This window comes from Coturnix japonica, chromosome 1 (assembly GCF_054131305.1).
Source record: "Coturnix japonica strain WE chromosome 1, WE-NBRP24, whole genome shotgun sequence".
NCBI classification, from domain to species: domain Eukaryota; kingdom Metazoa; phylum Chordata; class Aves; order Galliformes; family Phasianidae; genus Coturnix; species Coturnix japonica.
The window spans coordinates 63848834-63867854 of NC_140663.1; the positions used below are offsets into that span (position 1 = coordinate 63848834).

At 36.9% G+C, this 19021-nt stretch overlaps 1 protein-coding gene across 6 annotated transcripts in view; it reads right to left on the reverse strand.

The window, feature by feature from the left end:
- The window catches only part of PIK3C2G (phosphatidylinositol-4-phosphate 3-kinase catalytic subunit type 2 gamma), a 270420-nt gene that overhangs the window by 74430 nt on the left and 176969 nt on the right, over positions 1 to 19021 (reverse strand). For all 6 annotated transcript variants that reach the window (XM_015867894.2, XM_085543196.1, XM_085543202.1 and 3 more), the window contains 6 exons: positions 10432 to 10612; positions 9215 to 9322; positions 6841 to 6933; positions 4637 to 4766; positions 2494 to 2630; positions 236 to 405 (listed from right to left, as the gene is read on the reverse strand). In XM_015867894.2, the coding sequence (XP_015723380.2) occupies positions 236 to 405; positions 2494 to 2630; positions 4637 to 4766; positions 6841 to 6933; positions 9215 to 9322; positions 10432 to 10612 (819 nt within the window). The remainder of the gene's footprint in view (positions 1 to 235; positions 406 to 2493; positions 2631 to 4636; positions 4767 to 6840; positions 6934 to 9214; positions 9323 to 10431; positions 10613 to 19021) is intronic.

Genomic DNA, 19021 nt, shown 5'->3' on the forward strand with positions numbered 1-19021 from the left:
TAATTCAAATTTCTGATCAGACAAGGATTTAGGGCTTTTTGCTAATTTGTGTTTAAAACTGAAAGTGGAACTCCAACATTTCATTTTAACAACCTTTCCAGTCAAACCTATATTTTTTGGATGTTTTGTGAAAAATTGAAAGAAAAAAGAATGATCTTATTTGTACTTTTTTTAATGGGTACTCAGAACATCTTTTTACTGTCTGTTTATTATATGTATTACTGTACATACTAACCTTCTTATACTTCCAAATGTTTGTGCGTGACCTAAAAATCTTCCAAAATCAATATGAAACATGTGTCCAGCATTTGTCAACATTATGTTGTCATTGTGTCGGTCACAGACTCCTAGAATGAAGGTGACAACACACCAGCCAGCACAGGAATGAAAGAAATTCCTTATTGCCTAGTTAATTAAACAAAAACACTTATTAGAAACATAGAGACATTTTTTCTTCTTTTCCCTATGTATTTTTTTTTTTTTTTTTTTAAGGTATTCCTAGGATAGCTTAAAGAACAATTAATGCAGACCTTTCAAAGTTACACTGCAACAACAGTGTTATGCATGAAGTTTTTAACTAGTAGTTCATAGACTCTTGGAATTCTGTAGAAAACTTACAAGGTGAGAGGTACCTAAGAAGAGCAAGATAGATGTCAGGAAGATTAGATTATCTGTGCAGTAGCCTGCGTCTCTTTTGTAAAATAAATTGTTTAGAAGTGAGATGGAAATCGATTAATTTTACAAACTGTGCTGTAAACAAGTGGGTTATTTTACACAATTGTTCTGTACCTACATAGGTCTTTTCTCTCCACATTTCAACTGCATTAAATTACAATGAATCAAGTCCTACACTATCCCAGCCCAAATCATTCAACTCCATTTTACAGAAATGATCCAAAAAAACAAAGGCTTTATCATTTTCTGCACATAGCATCTGCAAGTCCAAATAAACTATTAGATCAAACCAAGTGTCACATAGAGAAAACCAAAAGAATGTTTAAACTGCAAACCAGTCTAACTTTCCTGTTTTATATAATCTACTCCACTGATGAGTGCTTTTACTTAGCAGTGATGTGTACTTTCCCAGTTATTCTACTCATTCAGATCTATCCTATCAATCATTACAGTACTACACTGTGCCCTCTTTTTTTGCCAAAAACGTGTCTACAACCAACACAGGTAAGAGCGCAAGCTGCTGATCTGCTTACCAGACACCCTTAGTAGGGATCTGTTTTCTATATCTACCCAATCACTTTCACAACATATGCATTCATCATCCTCTCCGTGAGGAGGAGAGTTGTTTCTGATTAAAATCTCTCATCTTTTTTTTCTTTTTTTCTTTTTTTTTTTTTAAATATAACAGTTTAAGAACTCTAAATGCAATTCTTATTCAAAAGTCTTAATCTTTCATGGGCATCAATCACAATGTGATTCATTTACATAGCTTACTTGAGATCATCACATTTTTGGACAAAATGTACATGATGTGAGGTAAATCATTATTCAGGCAATCAGGATTTCCATGTAGATTGAGGGTGACATCTGCAATGGCTGATATCATGGATGACAATGCTGTGGAAGACTTCAGGCCACAGCACGAGGCTCTGGTGTCTATACTTTATGTCTAACTGTACTACTTACCCACTTAGATGACCTTGGATAAAACACCTAAGCTTCCTGCGATTCTGTTCACTCAACCATAAAATGAGGATATTAAAGCATATTCTGCATAAGCTTTTTGAGCACCCTAAATACAGTAATGTATGAGTAAAAAATTATGAAGTAAAAGAGAAAGGTTAACTCACCAGCAAGTGTAAGGTGAATATAATAACGCTCAAAGACTCCCTATAAAATTCATTTAAAATGTTGGCTGCTAATCTACTGTTGGCATGAAGAAGGAATAAAAAATTGTACCAGCAACACAAATAGTAAATACTTTTTAAATGGGCCTTAGAATATGCTCAGCAAAAAAGAATGAAGTTCCTTTTAAGAGGAAATCTCTGCTTTTGCAAATAAAACTGGTTTCTTGGTGCAGTCTAAATTCTTGGTTTACATGGGATCCCGCAGTGTGAAGTGAAAAGCTTGATCTTATGTATCTATCATACAACTAGGCAGTTTCTATAACACAGCCTTACAAAACCCACTGTCATTTTGCACTGTTTATATAAAATCAAGTATTTCAAGAGCTGAACCTAAAAAAAATATTTTGAAGCTTAAAATTTAATACTTCAGATTCTCTTCACTTTACTACTTCTATTTCTATTTCAAAACATCTCTACGATGTGTTTTTATAGGCAAAGCATTACAAAGCTGTTGATCCAGAGCAGTATCTCTGAAAAGAGAATGGCAATTTAAATCAGTTCCCTGGCTTCTATGCCTGTTACTTGTTTGCCTCAAGTGTGAGTCATCTGTTTTTGCCACATACTGTCATTATGCTTTCTTGTTTCGCATGACATAGGATGAAATATATAATAAGGTTCATTATGATGTTACCTCTTGGTAACTGGATTCCAGACGATGGTGATGACGGAACCATTTTTTAATTGTGTTTTCTTTCAGTGGTCCTATAAGTCCGGATTCCCTGTGGATCTTGGCTAGTGTGGTAGCATCTGGCACCATCTGTACAAGTCCTAATCAGATACAAAAGAGGTCACATGAGAGATAAGCCTACAACTTGCCTTTAGAGACAATAAAATAAAGGACAGGCAGTGAAAAATGGCAGTTCCATGAAGAAATGAAATCACCAGTAACAATTTTGCATGCATAACTGTTTCAAGGTACCAACAAGGCCAACAAGATTCAAAGTTGGTATAATATGTGTGCAAATAAAAATCTGTTAAAACAACAACAACAAAAAAAATCAGATATTTACTATGGAATAGAAAGTTCTTTCATATGCATTTATTGTCAAGAAAACTACAGACATTTTTTTCTCCATTATATGATACTGATCACAGCTGGAGACAGTACACTACCAGATAGTGCAGAGATTATTCTGATCCAAGGTGACATACACTGGGTCTTAAAAATGCAAAAGAAGCCAAACATTTTGCAATGCTTCACTTGAATCTTATGTCCTTACTGCTTGTACTTAATTCATTCTTTGAAACAGAGCTGGTTTGCCAGCCTTCTGTTGCTGTTCCTGTATATGGTCCCCCGGCACCTCACTCTGCAATGCTGCATTACAGGAAGGACTTTTAATGAATTCAGCTGGTGACAGGCTTCTCTACAATGCCATACCTGGAAAGTGGTATTCTCAGAGTGCTTTATCTGCTTTACACTTATCTGTGTTTGCTTGAGTTTTAAGCGATTCCTGTGTTCCCATGACTACACAGTGATTATCTCCTATCCCCCTTGAGTAGAAATGTTGGTCCACTAAGCAAGACGTTAGCCCAGGACTTGGAGGATCTGAGTAAACAAGTGTACATTTGAACATGTTCTATGCAACCACAGACATGTCACTTGGTCCTTTTATACTTGATTATCAATCGTAAAACAGATATATTTTCTATTATTCTTAAGGAAAGACACTGTGGAGAAAATCTGAGATGTTGAGAGGTTTTCTGCTACAGTGGTACTGAAAGGAAGAGAACATCAGACAAAATATTAGTTGCAGATGTTATCTACATCTTTCTTAGCAAAAATCAAATTAAGTGTTAGTGTATCAGAGAGACTACTATACTATGTTCAGAAGTAATATTCTTTGTATTATTTGCCTTTGAAGTGGAAGACTTCAGGCTTTGAATACAACTTCTACAAAGAAGGCAATAGTCTTTTTCAGTCCACCTTAACCACCTGCCATGTGTGCGAAGTTATCTGTACTCCCTCATAGTCCCTTCAGATCATTTATCCTCTCTCATTTTCAATTTGTAGCTCCCATTAAAAATGAGAATTTTTTTATTATTACTATTTTTTGGGGGGGGGGCGGGGAAAGGACAATTTATTTGGAAGGTTGATTTTCTACAAAAGATAATCTGAATACATCAGTCTTCTGCTGTGAAAGGAATACTTTCAGTAAAACATTTAGAGAGTAAGTGAAAAATAGTAAGCTTTTTGCTGTCAGTAATTTTTTGAAGCAGGCAATTGGCATGCCTGCTACAGCTCTACTGTAACAACCATAAAAGAGAGAAATAAAGCTTTCAGATGAGTCAGATCTGCCCTAAGCAGCATAAAATGCAAGAGTTATATTTCAAATTCAACATAGGAAAGCTGTCATCACTTGTCTACAGGTACCTTCTGTAGCCACAAGCTTCTAGGTTCATTTAAGCATCTTTGTGGGATCACACTGGATTAAAACTTTAGTAGCTACAGCAAATTTTCTCCAAGGCCCTCTTTTTGATATGTGAAGTTACTTTTAAGAATACAGTGAAAGCTGATGGTGTTGAAGCTTTTGCAAACTTCTAGCCTAGGCTAATATAAAATCAAGTTAATTTGGCTGTACTTCTGGAAAGCAATGAACATTCAGGATTATACAGGCATATGATCTAAGGCCTGAATAAATGAAGTTCTGAACTTTTTTTTTTTTTTAAACAAGACACTCAGGAAAGTAAAAGTTGAGATGAGGATATTTCTGTACCATTGTTTACATGAGATATGAATAATGTGATCGGATTAATTTTTGTAAACTGAAACTGACCTTGGCCTTTTCCTGTAGATAAACATCTATAGATTATCATTTGCATATCCAGACCTTCTTGGAGCCATATGTTGTCCATCACTCGAATAATTTGCAGAACCAGCATATCTTGACGTAGATCATCGCCTATCTGTTAAAACAGCAGAAGAAATCCAAGTTTCTCCTTCAATTCCACACAGTTTCATAATTAATTTGGACTATTCCCTATGCAAAAATAGCTACACTTATTTTACAGTAATACCCTCTTGTTTTTCTTCAAATTTGCTAGTTCACTTTCTGCGTCAGAAATAGAACAGAATAGATGGCACAAGTAGGCAGCCATAGAAATGGTAGCAAATGCTCTCTGATTAACAGCCTCTCTGATTATTATTCTTATGCATTTATTAAGGTTTGAAAATTTAATCCAGAGCTAGGATCCTAATTTAGCTGCACTTTAAAGTCTACCTAATGCTAGATCCCTTTTCAAAAATGACAGCATTTGACCTAATGTTAAGCTTCACAACTTGGAGTTTGCAGCGGGCTGAGGGGAAATTTATAATCAATTTACATTTTGTCCAAGACATAATTCATATTCAGTTTCAAACAGTGGTGCCTGCTCTCCCCATGGAGTCTGCTAAACAACAATCTTAGTGAAATGGGGTTGTAATTGTAGCCACAAGAGGTAATGAAGAGATTATCTTCAACCATTGCTGGATAGCTGGATAAATTGCCTGTGAAAACAAAAGGCCTGCTTTTATTTCTATCTAATCCCTACCCCTAACCTCATCTAAAATACACGTGACTTTTGCTGATATTGTTAAATGTTTTCCTTTTTTGTTCTGTTCTTTACATAAACACATTCCAATCCACAGACATTTACAGTCACTAAATGAGTAATTGAGGAGATAATTTTATCCTTAAAAATAAAAAATCCAAATCTATCTTTCCTTCACTTCTAGATAATCTTGAGTCCAGTTAATTCTTCGCAGTACCTAGGACTGAGAAACACACTCTTTCCACTTACTTGCCCTCTTATCCTCACACATACAATTCCTAGAAAATTAAGCACAATATCAGTGCTTATTATTTCATGTATGCACTGTACATCACGAATAACACTTGAATGACAGTAAAAATAAACAATACCTTTGTACAAGGGGTTGCTGACAGGAAAAAGTTATGTCTGTTATAATGTTCCTACAGCAGATAGAAAATTGGTGGTTCTTGAACATTACCAGGCAGGGGAAATTCTGCGTAGGTGGAACTAGCTCAAATATTTAAATGCCTTATGGCAAAGCATTTGCACAAGAAATTAGGAAGCACTGTATCTCACATAGATTCACAGGTGTAATAAGAAGCATTCTAAATATTCTCAAAACTAAACATTGCTAGCCTACTCTAGAATGCCTGGAGAATTTCTATTCTCGAGAATCACAATCTGTATTATTTATTTATCTATTTATATCAATTGTTATGCTTTGGGATTGGAACATGATATTGCCAGAAATCAAGGAATAATGTCTTTCTTTGGCAACACCAACTGCTTTGTTTGCGTCAGATATTTTATGACCTTCAGTGTTCTTTTAAAACCAGCACCCATTGTTATGGAAGGCATACACTTTTGAAAGAGAAACAGCTCTAGATTGCAAGTATTGTCTTTTTCTTATGGACACAGCACTGTCCCAGCTACAAAGCTTTGAAGGTGTTAACTGCAAAATAAACTAGAGTACTGGTCAGTTCCTCCGACTAACTACTGAGACAGAGCCCCTCTGCAGTCCCCTCTGCCTCTCCTTCCTCAGCCCATTCCCCCACAGTTTCTGGTAGGGTTGGAATTAAACACTGCAGCGCTTTGATTTGTGAGAGGCATATGGACATGGTTACAGCAGGCAGTCATACTGAGTGATCTTTTCTTAGGACATGACCTCTGACTTTGCATGGCTAATAAACCAGTTTTAGAAAATAAGCTTTATATTTGAGCCTGGTTTTCTCCACTAAGGAAAAAATGATGCAAGAAATAATTGGTTTCTCAATAAAAAAAATTGAGTACTTCAGTGTATTTTCTCTGTATATTCCAATGAAAGTTCTAGTATCAAAAATAACCGTGAAAAGTGAAGAACACAGCCAAATCAAACATTTTCAGGCTCTACATTTAAAACGTAAATCAGGTGAAGTTAAAATCAGCCTTCTGCATACAAAAGGAAGTGAAGATTAGAGAAGTAACTTACCTTAAAAATAATATTGATATTTCCACTTGGAGCAGTTGCATTGATGAAGGAGATTTTTAATGGAAAAGCATTGGATGTAAAATATGAACACGACTTCAGGGAAAAAGAAAGCAAGACGATAGCAGTAACACATACACAAAACAACAGGTTAGAACAATAATGCCAAAAATGGTACCATCTTTCACACTGCTCAATATCTCAGATAACAAAAACAAAGAATTATTGATATTACTGGCTGTTTAATTTGATCAGAAAAATGAGAAACTCTTTTACTGCTGACAATTGTTCCACTCAGTAATCAGATTATATGAACAGATAATATTTTACATACAAATTCTTCTTCACTTTCACCAAGTTTTCTAATGCTAAACTTTGTCTGGGATTTAGTAAACAAAAATATGTAAGATTTATCTAATGGGAAACTGCAAAGCAATGAAATATCTTCGGTCCTATTTTTTCTCCTGCAAAAGAATTACAGATGATATGGTCTTTATGGAAGCAAACAACTTGTTAATCTCATTGGTCACCTCATGCTGACTAAGAATACAGAAAATTCTGAAAACCACAATTGATTTTATGTGGAATTTGTCTTAATTAAACATGAGAGTTTTTTGTTTAATGACCTCTCATGCTCTGTAGCTTCTTCCACCTGAAGATCTCAACAGGCTTCAAAAAGCATTAATGAGCCAAGCTTATCAAATCCTGTGTGAGTTAGGTTGGTATTATTATCATCATTATAAAAAGACAGGGGGGAGGGAGGGAGGGAAACCTAACAACACAACCAAAGACAATAGTAAATTAATGCCCTGGTTTCTAGAAATAATGAGCACCTCACACCAGATACTGCTGTGCTTACTTGGTGGAGTGTAATGGAGGCTAATTTTAACAAAACCACTACTAGTCACAGCTGTCTCACTCTTTTCATCTAAAAATCTCAAAGCACAAATTCAAATATTGTCTTAGCCACACCATTTCTCTGTAACATTCAGTAGCTATGATTGAAGAAGAAATCTTGACCCCCTATGGAATTTCGACAATTGAAATGTCTGAATAAGTACTTAAAAGGTTACTGCCATACAATGCATTAGTGATAGAGCTGTGAGCAGCGCTTGCTACTAGTAAAACTGATGGATAATTAACTACATTTGAGGGTATTATGAGCATTTAAAAAATGCTAGTTTGCGTGATTACTTTAACAAATAGATAAGTAAAAAAGCTGCAGATATTTATAGTATTATAAAAGCCTATAATGATATGAGAAAAGTGAAAAAAAAATCTCCTCAGACACTTGCATTTACACATTTTGTATCTCTCCAGACAAGCTGGTGCAGTATAAATATCATGATTGTATGGTGAAATACTTCCCTATTAGTCATTATTTCCAAAAAGCCTGAAAGTAGGGAGAAGCAGCAGGCTTCAAGGTTTTCCAACTTATATCATCCACAATTGGCCCAGACCTGCAGGGTGCTGGAAGACCTCCGTTCTGTGAGAGATCAAGGCTGAAAAGAATTGCTTGGAGAATCAGAGGTCAAAGACAATTGAAGGGATCAGCACCTCTCAGAATCAGGTCCGCTGTGGATAATGAGCCAGAGAACAAAAATAGAGCACAAACTGCTGTAATTAAACAGCTATAACCAATAATATATGTGGGTCTTTAGATCTGTTTTTCCTTGCTGCTGGATACCTTTTCCTTTTGTAGACTTGGAACAGCTTATTTCTGGCATAACATTGATTATGAAAACATTCTAAACAACGATCAACTGAGTCTTAGTACTGTGGTCAAAGTCAAGATAAGCAAAGCTAAACAGCATTAACTGTTTCCTTTATTTACAAATCACTTTTAATATGAGTTGTAGACATAGGTGAGTTACCATGAACACTCAATTTCAATATTTAATTCTCAGCCAGTGCTTAGTCTCATCTAAGAAAAAATAGAGTAGGTCTAGATCTTTAGCTGTTCCCATCTGTGACAGAGGAAAGTCTTGGATGGGAAAAAACTGCCATCAAGTGCTCCATGGATAGAGTGGAAAACAAGAGTCATTTTCATGAGATCCAGCTGCCTTTGCCAAGCTCAACACCACAGCTGGAGAGCTGAACTAGGAGAAAACTGCTGAGAGTTTGAAATATGTGCTGCTGCTGCACGAGGTAAGACAGATAGGCAATACCTAGCCCCGCAGTCCCCTTCACCTCTGCCTTCAACAAAGGCCCCCAGTTTCAAGGAGATTAGTATGGATGTCAGTTTACCAGGTAACTTATGCTTAACACCAGTAGGATTATTTTCCAGCCAGTGTAGCCATTCAATCTCTCCTCCTCTTCATATTAAAATACAAACAAACAAACAAAAAAAGTAATTCATTGCATGAGCTAGACTTACATCTGCCTCTATGCCTTGTACAACAAGTGCAGGGTTCAGAGGAAGTCGGCAAACTTTTACCTCTTGGAAGAACTGCTGAAGTCTATTGAGTTCCATCTTTAACACCTCCTGCAACAAGCACATCATTACAGCAAGATAAAAGAATATAATAGGAGTTCTTAAGTTGTTGTCTTGCTATATTTGAATCAAACAATCAAATTTTGGAACAAATAGCATCCATTTAAGCATTTAACATTCAATGTGGTCAAACTGAGGTACGGTTATTTAAAAAAACAACAAAAAACAAAACAAAAAAAAAAAACAACACCAAGCAACCTGTGATTTTACTCTATATTGATGTTCTTACTATCTATCTAGTGTCTCTCCCTGTTCATGCTGTTATGTAGGTTCATTTTTGACACCCTTCTTTAAGTGGCTGATTAGTCTCGCACCTCCTCTGCTGCATTTCATGTCTTTTTTGCCATTTGGGATAACTTTACAATTTGTTGCCTCAACACTGCGATCTCCGTCACCTAACAGTCAGTGTGTTATCTGCAAGGTTTGGAAGTTCCTCAGTACCACAGTAACTACAGTCTGGAGATTAATCTTAAAGAGATGAAATATGCAACAGTCATTTATAATGTATCACTACTATTTTTTTTCCTTTACGTGGATTCTTCTCTTTGTAAATATATATATTTATTTTTATTTTTACTTCCACGTTTGCTTTGCTGCAACACAGAATTTTCTGAAAAATACTATGAAATCTTTGAATCCTTAACAAGGCAAAAAGAATTCATGGTAACTTTCATGATAACTAGCAATGGTAGGTATATTTTTATCTGTCTTTTTGGCTTGCTTCACAGAGATCTCAGCAAGAAATTGTTTTACACTTCAGGTAAGTAATGTAAGTTGTCTTGGAAAATTAACGTTTGAATTGGAAACATACCCACACAACATAAAAGCTGCACCCGCTGGAGATAACTATAAGCCTTCTACTGCCAAGAATGCATCTCTGCAGTTATACCTGCAGTATTAATTATCGACTGCTATTTATGAGCTATGAAGTACTGGACATTTTGGTTGGCTTTGTTAAGGAATGAGAATGTTCAGCATGTTAATGACCACTCTCAGCAAAGTTTTCAAGGAACATGGCACCTCTACAGGAGACACATTTTGGAAAGATGTTTGGAGATGTTGAGAAGCTTAGATGGAAGGGGAAATATTTTTTAACAAACCTTTCTTTTTGTGTCACTGGCAGCTTTTACTTTTTCAGCAATATCTTCCAAAATTCTGTTAAGTTTCTCCTCCTTAGAAAATTCATTGTTCAAGGTTTTCCCAGCAATGAACTGGAGAGCAGCCAGTAATTTCCGATACCAGGTTTTGAAATGAACTTCATTCTGTGCATTCTTCAACAGCCTGAAGAGAGGAAGGGAAAAAAAATCAGTGTATTTAAATCTGATTTTTATTTTATAACACTTCTAGAAGAAGCAACAAACGTACTGCAGACTAATCTGTACTTGGTGACTTTAGGCAACTTAGCAACATAGAAAGAAAAAAAAATATTTATTTTTTGGTAGTACTGAAGTCTTATTTATAACTAATGAGATTCCAAATGTGCTAAATCGATAGAAATATACCATTTCTTATTGTCATTCACAGTGCTGTGTCTATATTCCTATTTTTTTTTTTCCTAATAAATTGTAAGTTTTTTTGGAGTTCAGCTTTAAAGGTATATCTCTAAATTTATTTTTTTCTCTTCTGCCAGTACACTCACCCAGTCAAACACATCTATCAGGTAGGAGGTGCATTTAAAGACCATTTTAGTTCCAGAAGCCTTCACTAATCTAAGTTGAGGAGACATTCATGAAATTGGCACTATTGCTAAGAATAAATGAGCCTGCTTTGTTCCTTTCTTTGCTCATTGGTGTTTGTCTTAAGCTATAATTCAGCTTTCAGTTCCACTGAAGTTTGTAAAAGTTTTGGAAGTAGAGTTATTCTCCACATAAAAGTGAGATGTAAAGTGAAACCCATGCATTTTTCACAGGCATACCGTGCGGTTTTCTCTAATTACAACTTCATTGGTGTTAGTAAAGTTGTGTGAGCTTTCTGTTTTTGTCATTAATTGAATTGATGACTGTCTCTCCTTGATGAGAGACAGAGTTTTTGTACAACTTTGATTTGTTTTTGTACGTGTAGACAGAATCATGAGCTAATTTATACAGCCACTAACATCCCAACTATTACCTGGGATTTCCCTATCACCGAAAGACTTATGGATTGCTATTTTGCTTTTTTGCCCTTAAGAACTGTCCCAGCAATTTCATTAAGAACATCCCAAACCTCAAATTCCTCATAAGTGCCTGGATCTTAATGCAGTTTTTCTTATTTCATGAGGTTACTCAAACCTAATAGATAATGCTACTTTTAACAGGACAGAAATTGGAAAAGTTGACTGTGTAAACACAGCACACCTCAATATTATCAAGCACTTCTATCTACAGGTAAAAAACTGTATTGACAGTAGACTCTGTCTCCTTCAAATCATATATAAGGCACTACAACATCGATACTATAGTGCATGCATTTTTTTAGTAATGAACTATTCCTTCACCTTTCATAAGGCAATCACTTTTTAGATCCTCTTTTCCTATAAAGTTCAATGAAGAAAAAGATCACACACTGGCTTCTGAAAAGCCTTTCTGGTTACACAAAAACTCTGAACATCTAAAGGTACATAAGTACTGAAAATCCTGAAAAAATGTGCAGTGTTGCTATCTGAAACATCTAGACATGAAAGGAGAGGAACATGAGAAGTTTATCAGACTCTCTGAAGGAGACTGAAATAACATTTCTTCCTGTACTTTGGTAATAATAAATAATTACTTTTTGGGTTGGAAAGAAATAAAAATAGTTTTTGCAGTGTCTGGTGGAAGGCAAAACCCAGCACACAGACAGTTATGTTCCTATCCTGTACCCTTCACCACAGACTGAAGATGGCTGTGAGCACAAGCATATTTGGTGGCTTATATATCAATTACTCCAGATTTCACACCTGCTAGCTCCAAGTTTCCATGGGATATAACTATTTTACTTGAATGTAGATAACTTGTGTCATTTTAGATGTCCTAGAAATTCCCATTTGGCCTCCAGCTACTTCCATGGAAGGACACAGGCTTACCAGAGGCAACATCTGATATGTGCCAGACCCTAGCAGATGTCATCCAGACACCCTGTGCTGTATAAAATGGCCTAACTTTAGGCTACAGCATCCCACTCTGTAGTGGCCTTCCTAGATCAGCTACAGGAAAACAAGTTGATTTAAAATAAAATTAGTTTCAACAGCAAGTCAGGAACATACTTGGTGATTGCTTTTTTAGAGGCAAATATTACTAGTTCTGTCTCAAGTATCACACAGGCAAGAATTTTTGTTTAATGAAGCAGAGCCAAGCTTAGGCTCAGTGCAGATAAACAGATTGCATTTCCCTTGTATCACAGGTAGAATGAACATGTTCCCCATCTTACCAGAAAGAGATACCTTCCAATTCACAATCATATCTTATTTGTGTCATCACTTTTTGGATGTACACACCTTTGTGAGCAACTGTTTTCAAGCATGAAGCACAGAAAGAGTAAAATGTATAAGAAAACCTCTGATGAACATCTCAGGAACTCAATGAGAATTGCAGCCACTGCCATCAAACCAGAGTGATGCATTAATGTCACAAAAACAAGGTCACACAACCCACTAGTTCTGTTTTTGTTGCTATTTTTTATGTTCTCATTTAAAAATAATAGTTTTCTTGCTTAGATGCATTAATTCTATTACATACAAAGATTGCTTCACCTTCAACCACCCATTCTGTGGCCAAGGAGAGAACTGGCTGAGGACAGCAATTCAGATTCAGATAGCTTGTGCACAAGGTGTACACGAGGACAGAGGATGGATAGAGTCTGAATCCTCTCAGATATGCTTCTGCAATCCAGGCCATGAGGAATTTGAAGCAGTCATTATGATCTCACTGTTAAAATCCATTTCCTGCCAGCTGCAACCCAGCACACACTCCACAGTCTGAATCCACACAGCAGCTTTGACAGTCCATGTGCTTCCCTGCAGCCCCAGGAGGGTCTTCACCTCAGTGCTCTGCTTTCAAGATCTGTACAATGAAAGCAGCAGAGGCAGCGCAACTCCCTTCTGCCTGCCTACTCGGGTAGGCATGCTTTTAAAAGCCTGTAGACCTCAATTTTCAAAATGATTTGGATTAACTCGGTCTGACTTCTATGTTCATTTCATAAAAACAAGTCCCAAGGAGGATACAAAGGCCAGCTTTTAATGTGATGACTCACTGTAGGCTTTGCTAAAATGTTTACTCAACGACTGAACAAATACGTAGTTGTAATTCTGTCTTTCCAGTTTCCTGGCCCACACATCTTCACTGTACCATTGCAAGAGCTTGGCAGAGATGGGAAAATTTACAACTTCTGAGGTCACAGGATGGACAAATAATCAAGATACTGACGAGATTTTCAAGTAACGACTGGACACCTAACTGTGACAGAGGAAGAATACATTGGAATGATTTAATACTCAGGGCTGACAATAAAGAATTACGTGAAACCTTTTTTTTTTTCCCCTTCTTTTCCCTCCCCCTCCCCCTCCCCCAACAATATTCAGAGCAAGATGGAAGTCAACAGAAAAGCTTGCTTGATGCCAGGCCTAGCTAGAAGATCTTGTTCTTATGAACAAGAGAGATTTCCTCACTCTTCAAGATTCTGACTTGGGACAAATGTCCTTGCCCTCAGCAAGGCTAGGGGAATTCAGATGCACTGTCCAGAGGTCACCTTGTAGGACATAGAATAACGGGTCTTGAAATGGAAGGGTTCTGACCTGAGAGTTAGCAGTGAAGTCAACTAGACATCCTCTGTTTAGCAGCAGTCAGGCATATACTGGGGTGCCCTGAGACATGCTCCTAACATCCTTCTGCAAATAACTGCTTTTCTTCCTTTTTATATTCAACCACTCCACACCTGCAGGGCAGCTCAAGCCTCCTTTTTCCTGCTCCTGCAGCAGCAAAAGTGTGTGTTTGTGTTTTCCAGGGAGACAAAATCAAGAGGGCTGGAGAGATTTTAGCCACAGGGCAGAAGGGAAGATGGGACAGAATCTAGCAGAGTTGTCTCCGGTGTTGGAGAAGGACAAGCAGTGCTAAAACCACAGCTCTGGAGAAAAGGGAAATGAAAAGAAGATAATATTACGAAGGAAAGGCATGAAATGAAATGCATCTTGTTATCAGGTGAGCTGTTCACATTCTACTGCTACAGTGTGGGGAGAGGAGAAATCTGGTGCCCAAACGGCTTTGCACCAGGCACAGTCTGCTCTCTGGGTTGGGAGCTGGCAGGCAGGTGGAAGAGGTAGGCTGCTCAGGCAACTTTCCTGCTTGAACATCTGCTCCTCATCTCTTTCAGAAACTGGAACACTGTAAATAAGAAGGTAATATACAATAGGACAGATTAGCTTGCAGACAGCCTATTAGTCTACTCTGTAGAAAAAGACATTCAAGTTGTGGTGGCAGTGTATAGACCCTAGTTAATTCAGTGTTTACAAGTGATGTCTAATATTTCTTACACAAAAGCTGTACCCGCCAGCACACACGCTGTGCACACTTTGCTCAAGGTGTTTCAAAGTCAGAGACACACCATAAAGATGAAGTTCATCAGGGTTTCAAGGTAGTGCTAAGGTCCTTACTTTTATGGTCAGCTTCTGGCAGAATAGGACTACTACTAATTACAACAACAGTTGATTTAAAATGTTTCTTTGCAGCTCTTCATATCAAAGATTAGCACATAAAATGCAGTTCTTTACTGCTGCACAATTTCCATGTTTAAGGTTTCTATCCAACCTAATTTTCATTAGACATCTTGCAGCATTCTTAAGGTGTCAATACTGCTTTATATTGCCATGGAGCAATGGAACATACCTGGAGCATACGAGGCATTCAATTTCCATATCCTTGAAGAAAACATCTTACTGTTTGCACTTAAAAAGGTAAATAGAATCACAGAATCATAGAATCATAGAACCACCAAGGTTGGAAAAGACCTAAAAGATCATCCAATCCAACCATTCACCTGTTACTAAATAACTTGCCAGAGGGGCAAATGAACTTGGGCTTTGCAGATTCTTAAATCCCACTGCAGATTACTCACTGAAACAAGTATAAGACAGAAGACAAAAATGTGCAGTTGAAAATTAGTACTTCCATCTAGCCTGTGAAGGGTCATAAGGATGAGCAGGCAATTGCTATTAATTATCTGGTTGCAAATAAGATCTTTCTTAGTCTTCTCTTTTATCTCTCCAAGGTTACACTGCGCAAGGTTTACTTCCCTACCAGTGATGACACTAATCATTTCTTTGATAGAGACATCAACATAACAAATACTGCACAGCCATTCCAAAGAATTCCAAGCATTGTCCTCCATCTCCTACTCCCACATCTGCCCTGCTCCTGTGCAGGGTACAGGGTATAGAATTCACCTTTATTTATTTATAAACTGGTCCTCTCAGGCATGGCCAATTTAGAAACAAGCAAACTCTAAGGCAGTAGGGTGCCAAGCTGGCAAATCTGACTGTGGCTTTTCTGATGCCTTTGCCAGTGCCTGGGAGAGATTACTGAACTTGATGTGCCCAAGACAGTCTGTAGGATGGCAGCTTTTGCTTCAGAGAACAGAAAAGAACACTTGCACTTATTGCAATGTAATCTCTGTTCCCAACCTCCTTCATAGGACTTGTGAGGTAAAAAATCCTTCCTTTAGACATCAAAATTTAATTTCATTTACCTTGCTGGAAAGCTTTAAGGTGGCTCTGTTCTCAAAGTCAATGTACTCTAGAAAATAGAGACAGAATAATAATAGCCTTTTTAAACTAACCCTAAATTTTAAGAGAGCTTGATCGCACATATTGTGGCGTGGAAATCAGCAAAACAGCAGATGTAAAAGCAAATGAACAACTAAGAAACAAAAATAAAAATAAAAATAAAAAATGAAAAGGCATAATGCACTGAGAACAACACAGATTCTGCAAGGGAGGCTGAGGAGCAAAGTCAAGTGGGCAGAACAGTTAACGTACAACCAGGATGAGAAGGTCACAGCAGTGCTCTCAAATGATTGTGGTACCAGGCATTTTCCGTGGAATTACAGACAGACAATGAAAGGTCATCCACTCAACTGGAAGGACTCAGACTGAACTCCCATTCACTCTCCTGTCCTTTGAATAAATACAAAGCTATAAAAAAGGGAGAACCATAAGAGAATGGGCAGATTCCTAGTTTCTCTGCTGATCTTTCTTCCCTCGTTTATTTTTATTCTAGAAAAAGAAGAGAATGAAAGTTTACATTTCTTCAGGAGACTCAATGAAGCATTATTTTATCTGAATATTTCCAACCAAATAATTCTCCAGGATGGAAGAGTAGCGTCTGTTTGGAATCTTGCAGCACCAGTTCACTTTTGGTTCTTCACAGCTCTCACACAAGAAACCTGCAAGTCACTCTCACCTGCCACTTCACATAAAAAACAACTGCTCTTATGGACCCATTTTTCAAAGCATTAGCCTGGAATGGAAAGTACTTCTGCCTAAAGTAAAATTTTGTTTTAAAAAGTCATAAGATACATTTGGTTTAGTTTTTCTGATTCATTTTTTCCTATGATAACTTAGAACAGATGTCTAGCATGTCAGTCTCCCTTAGACAACAAAAACTATGGCAGACGTAATATACGCTACTCAGCCTTGAGAAACAACATTTCTATGGGAGCCCAGGGACTAGCTGCCTTCATTTGCTAATCTCTTGAAGATCTTATGAACTAAGCAACAGAATTTGCAACCAGAAAAATCACTTGATCCAGTAAATTCAGTTGACCACATTCCCCCTACACCTGTTGAATGCCTTCATTGTGGAATATATGTCCTGCTGACTCACCAAAACTTAACAGAAAACAAAGGCTATGCTATGTCCTGTGAGTAGGTTGCCAATGCCTGCTAAGGTTGTCTAGCAGAGCAACACTTTTGCTGATACATAATATAGTTATAATATATAATGTATATTATATCAATTAATATTAATATATGTATATTAATATATATTGAGAAAATAAACTCCAGATAAAATCAGCTATGTTTGAAGTAGAAAGAGCATCTGCCTTGAAATGAACTGTATAAAGAAGTAATAGAAGAGTACAATGGTGCGCAGGAACCACTTATCACTACCACAGTGCAGATGCTTCCTACTGTCTAAGCAAGAAATAATCATATGGAGAAGATGTCTTCTGCAATTATTTGAATGGACATATTAATATAAGCGATACAAGAACTGTCTAGTAAAATGAAGTGCCAGCAGTTTGTGTCTTTCTGTTCCAGGGAGTTTTAAAAAAACAACACCAAACAAAACCAAACAAAACAAAAACTCTATTTTATCATCTCATTTTCATGAACACATAAATTACCTGCAGAAAAACACCACAACAGAATTAATGGCTGTTTCCAGTATTGTCTGCAGATGAAATGTCAGTCTGATGAAGCACCAGTAAATGAGAACTCCTTCACGCTAAAGAGTTACTAACACCAAGAGTGACATACATAAGCTCAGAATTGCAACTACATGTATAACAACTGTTTTCAGCAGAAAAAGTACTACTATCACACTGAATAGAAACAAAGAGAATGATGAAACTCACCCTCTGAAAACTGTGATCAGAATAAAAATAAAAATTACAATTAATATCTGCATGAAGATTAGCAATCAGGCAATATTATTGTGCACGTAATAAGCAATACAGCTTTCAAGACCAGCACTACATTTGAGAAGTACGGTTCCATCTTTACCGGTACTTTCTATGTGTGTTTATGTATGACTCTGCCTGTGCACATTTAAAAACTGCGGATTTTCCTTTCTGAACAAATGTCACATTATAGTCAGCATGTCGTACCATACTTATACCAGAATCAGCAAGCTTAAGAGCTATAAATCATGTATCTTTGTAATAGCTTAGAGTAAATTTGCAGCACAGAAACTGAAACAAGCCATTCATTCCAGTCATAACAGAAACTGTATTCTTCCCAGTGGGTAACTGCATTGGAAGCTTTCAATGAGTGGGATTAGAAGGGATAATCACCACTAAAATAAGCAGACCCAGTGGTTTTAATGGGATGATATCCAAATATGGCAGCAATTAATTGCACACAGAAAGTGAGTAGGCTACTCTGCTTTCAAATTGCTTAAATAAAATGCAAAATTAATCTGTGTTCAGGAAGGCTCAGTAGAACCAATGGAGTCATAGATGGAGTTTAAAAGCCTTGTACTATATTTGAATTTAGGCCATGGTTATTACAACAATATACTGAGGAGAACATGACAAATGCTTTTCTTCTTCCTATTGTTTGAGTAGTTCATGGCTTTGGATGCTTCTGTAGCTTCCTATTAGCTTCACAGCAGGAGCAAAAAAAAAAACAACAAAAAAACAAAAACAAAAAAACAAACAAAAAAAACCCCTGTGACTCTATTAAACAAAATGTATGACACAGAACTAATTCTGTGTGGCTCTACATGCACTGGGCAAATGAAATATACAACAAAGTGCAGAAGTAAACCTGAGCTACACTGAAGCATTTTGGTTAACTTCTCTTTTAAATGCTGCACACACTTTTTTTCCCATTCTTCTTTTTACATACCAATACAGATGTAGCTTCAGGGAGAAAAATAAAATTGTCTTTCAACAAGGCCAATACGGCCTTTGGCTGCTCATGTAAGGAAAAGTAACAGGTTTTATTCATGCACTGTG